Source organism: Rhagoletis zephyria, unplaced genomic scaffold, assembly GCF_001687245.7.
Source record: "Rhagoletis zephyria isolate East Lansing unplaced genomic scaffold, Rhagoletis_zephyria_1.1 Rzeph_scaffold_11681, whole genome shotgun sequence".
Classification (NCBI taxonomy): Eukaryota; Metazoa; Arthropoda; class Insecta; order Diptera; family Tephritidae; genus Rhagoletis; species Rhagoletis zephyria.
The window spans coordinates 7,611-11,601 of record NW_016168757.1 but is presented as its reverse complement, the minus strand read 5'-3'; the positions used below and the strand labels follow the sequence as shown (position 1 = coordinate 11,601).

The following is a 3,991-nucleotide window of genomic DNA, read 5'->3' as shown; positions in this document are numbered from 1 at the left end:
CGACTCGACAATCTCAGCCTGGCAGAGCAACACGAACTGAAGGGCGCTGCATGGTTTCAAGCCGGTATCCCGCGTGAGATCTCGCTAGAGGTGCTGTCGCGGCAAAGTCCCGGCGCATTTTTGGTGCGACAGAGTAGCACAAAACCCGGCTGTTTTGCATTGTCGTTACGCGTGCCACCGCCCGCGCCCAAAGTGGCACACTACCTGATACTGCGTACGCCGCGTGGCTATAAAATCAAGGTTGGTTACATGCATAATGAAACTCGATACCACCAATGAAGGTGTAAATGAAAGAAAACCAAATGAACTGGAATGCTCACTCTTTTCTTTTTCATGCTTTTACAGGGCTTCACCAAGGAGTTCTCATCGCTGCGTGCGCTCATCACTCACCATTCGGTTATGCCGGAGCTGCTGCCAGTACCCTTGACCTTGCCACGTCCCACAAATATGGGCGCAGGAGCGCCGGGCAGCCGGCATGGCTCACGAGGCAGTGAATTGGATGGCTGTGATGATTTCGATACTTATGGATCACTTAACGATTTTCGCAAAATGATGGCCGACCTGAATGTATGACTTTGGAGTGACGCAGGAAATGAGGGCAAGGAGCTGAGGGAGGCACGTAAACGTGGCGGTGCAGTAATGGAAACAGCGACAGCAGCGGCAGCAGCAGCAACAGCAGGAACAACAGCAACATCAGCATTAACAAGTTGACAACAAATATGGTGTTTGAGGAGCTTTTGGTGTGAGCGAAGCTAATAAATGATGCAGAACAGAGCGCAATGGAAGGATCGGTTACAAGAAATAAATTAGAGACGAGCAGCATTGAAGAAACAAATGAAGGCAAACGAGGCGGGCAGCATAACCACCAACACAGCCTTTGCGAAGCCAGTGAAGTCCTAAGGACTCATGTTGCAGCAATTGCGAGAACTTACATACATATATTTTAATTGCGCAACAAGTATGTTAACAAGCTCATCAAGCAAAAGCTATCAGCAACGCAGTAACACGCAGAACCTACAACAGTGCTGTGTACAGACGGTTAATGGCAACCTTTGGCAGTGAGAAGTGTAGCAGAGAACAACAAAAATGCAATAAATAAAATACAAGTACTAGTTAAGACAGCAAATGTGGCTTTTGTTGCATGCAATGACAGTGACAATGGCAATGGCAATGACACTCTTAGTCTTAGTAGCAAATGTTAAGCTAGCGAACACCTCAGCATCTCTCCGATACACCAACAACATCAAAGTCAGTATAACCATTGCAAAGGTGATATTCACACTGAACAGTTAAAATGCTGGTTAATTAATTAACACTGACAAGTGATGCAGGGACAGCAAGGATAGCAGAAATGGTGACAGCAACAAAATGTACGCCGCACAAAATTCCGACTACAGCAGTCAAGCAACATGCGTTTGCTATTTTGGTAAAACTATCGACTAAATAGTTGTACAAAACCCAAACAACTTCATACATCATCGTATACCTACTAACATCTCCCACTCAGCACATAGGCCATCGAGGCTTCTTGAAATTTCAGCAAATGCATGAGGTTTAGTAGCATTGCAACAATAGTGCTACCACCGTCGTCAACCGTATTGCAGCGTCTGTCGTCCGGTGACTGGCTGGCAATGGGACTTTAGTGGCTTCTGTTGATTAAGCTCAGTTGTAATTATTTTAATTGGGCAACAAATGCAATGAAAATATGCGTGTAGGTGCATATGTATATGTATGTCAGTGTTGCCATTTTGGTAGAATTCTAGAATTTTCATTTAAAACGGGAAAAACACTTTCTAAATTTTAAGTTTGGTAGATTGGTAGATCCGTTTTCCATTTAGTAGATTTTGGCAGAAGATTTTTTGAATCTAATAAGGCTGATGCCGAATTAATTGACACAAATTATAACGACAAAGTTGGACATTAAAAAATACCTCATTGATTGGAATTATTGGGACCATCATTAAATAGGATTCAGATGAAGAGAGCGTTAAAAAAATTTCAATTGAGAAAAGCTTGTAGTTTTTTTTAAGGCATGTTCACAATGCCTACCTTCGAAAAACTTCACCGACTTTTGGGATGAAAACTGATTCAAATGATTTCAATTGAATTTTTTTGAAGAAAATTCAGCACCATTAAGGGAGTTCTACAGAGTCCAGAAAGGATATGAAGCAACGAAAACGAAGCGCTCTTAATTTTTGCGTGTGATTCGTTCGTCATAATGGAACACAACATTTTTCTGTTTATCAATTTTGGTCGGTTATTTAATCGGTCTAAATAACTTTTCACAGTAGAGAGGAGAATCAGTTTTGGTCATGGGGTAGGTTAGGTTAATCTGGCCGGCGTTGAGCCGCACATAGACCGGTAGGTCGTTAGCATTGCCAGTTGGAGCTCGTTTTTACGCGTTAAAGTAAATATCACAAAGGATGTCAACGCTTTTTGCGAATTTGAGTAGACATTTCAGCCCTACTTTTGACATGTCCTCTAACTTCCCGAATTATTTTTGACGGTGCAGAACAGCGGCAGAGAAGATGCTCCAAGGTTTTCCTGGCCTTCCGCTTACGAAACTTCCTGCACCTGTCCACGCTACCGATACCCATGCATGAACAGCTATCAAGATATGCCCCGTAAATCTGCAGTCTTCCTTTGATAGCCGTAACAAGACGTTTTTCAAGTCGTTAACTAATTCCATCTAGCCCTGAACTGCCTAATCATAATATCGTCTATTTCATTGTACAAGTGTTGAAGTGGTCTACGAATTTAGTTTGTCTTTTTCGTTCTTGGCGATCCCATCCGCTATTTCATTAGCCTCTATTCCCTTCTGGCCGGGCGACCAATAGATGTGCTGTTTTCTGTCGGCACCCAGCCTGTCAATGGCTTCTCGGCTGCGAAGGACGTTTATGGAGAAAATAGTATATGAGGTAACTGCCTTAATTGCCACCTGACTATCGACGTATATGTTTGCTTTTGAACTGATTGTCGTTTCGGTGTAGGCTAGCTTTGCTGCTATCCTCATTGCGAAAACCTCTGCTTGATCAAGTAACCTTATTCCCCGCCTGACGTTCAGTTCCCACAGCACACACTCCAGTTGCCATTTTTGGAGCCGTTCGTGACAATGTTTGGGGATCTACGGCTAGGTTTCATTCCCTCCTCCTCAATGGTTGTGCGAAACCTTCGTTCCCACTTAAAGCTAGGTGCTGGTCAGAGGGTAGGGAGGGCTTCAACAAAAATAATTCCCATCTAGCCGCACCGGGCAGCTTATAGAACAATGACTAACAATGTACACTCCCATCCACTTGAATAAGCACAATGCCTTTTCGCTGATTTTTTCTGGGTTAATTTTCTTTTATGCAATTTCCATTTATATTCAACTTTATAGAAAATTAAATAAGGATTCAACAATTTCAATTTTAGTATGATAAAGTGCGAGTTTGGAGTAGCTACAAATTTCCGCTGATTTTTGAAAATTTTTTACGACGCTCTTTCCGCTGGTAAAAAATTTTCAAAAATCTACGGTAAGTTTAAGCTACGCCAAAGTTATACTTTATTATACTGAAATTGAATGGGATAGGAGACTGCACACAAGACTCGACTTTTCGATGAAAATTTTTAGAACCTTTTTTTAATTTCCTACATAGTTTCAAACTTGCGTTTATAGGTACATATAGTGTTTGTTAACGAATGGACTGTAATTTAATTCAAAAACCAGTAAGGAAGTATAAGTTCGGGCGAAACCGAATTTTATATACACGGCGCATGTATCAAATATCGTCGTTTTTCGTTTCGTTTGATTTTTTATTACACAAATCTTTGAAAAAAGTTAAAAAACAACGTCGAAAATCTCATTACTATGATTCCGTTGATAAAAATTTTTAATATTTTTATGTAGATTTTTTAAGCTTAACCTGTTTTGTCATCTGAGGGGATTTTTTCCAAAAAAAAAAATCCTTTAAGAACCTATTTTTATTCATAAAAAACTCCATTTTTAGAGGTA

The 3,991-nt window shown here is 41.0% G+C and overlaps 1 protein-coding gene across 1 annotated transcript in view; it reads left to right on the top strand.

The window, feature by feature from the left end:
• LOC108377214 (tensin-4-like) overlaps positions 1-1,731 on the top strand; it is a 2,943-nt gene extending 1,212 nt beyond the window's left edge. The window contains exons 3-4 of the mRNA XM_017633472.1: positions 91-240; positions 346-1,731. Coding sequence (XP_017488961.1) covers positions 91-240; positions 346-573 — 378 coding nt within the window. The 3' untranslated portion in view covers positions 574-1,731. The remainder of the gene's footprint in view (positions 1-90; positions 241-345) is intronic.
• The last annotated feature ends 2,260 nt before the right edge of the window (positions 1,732-3,991 follow it).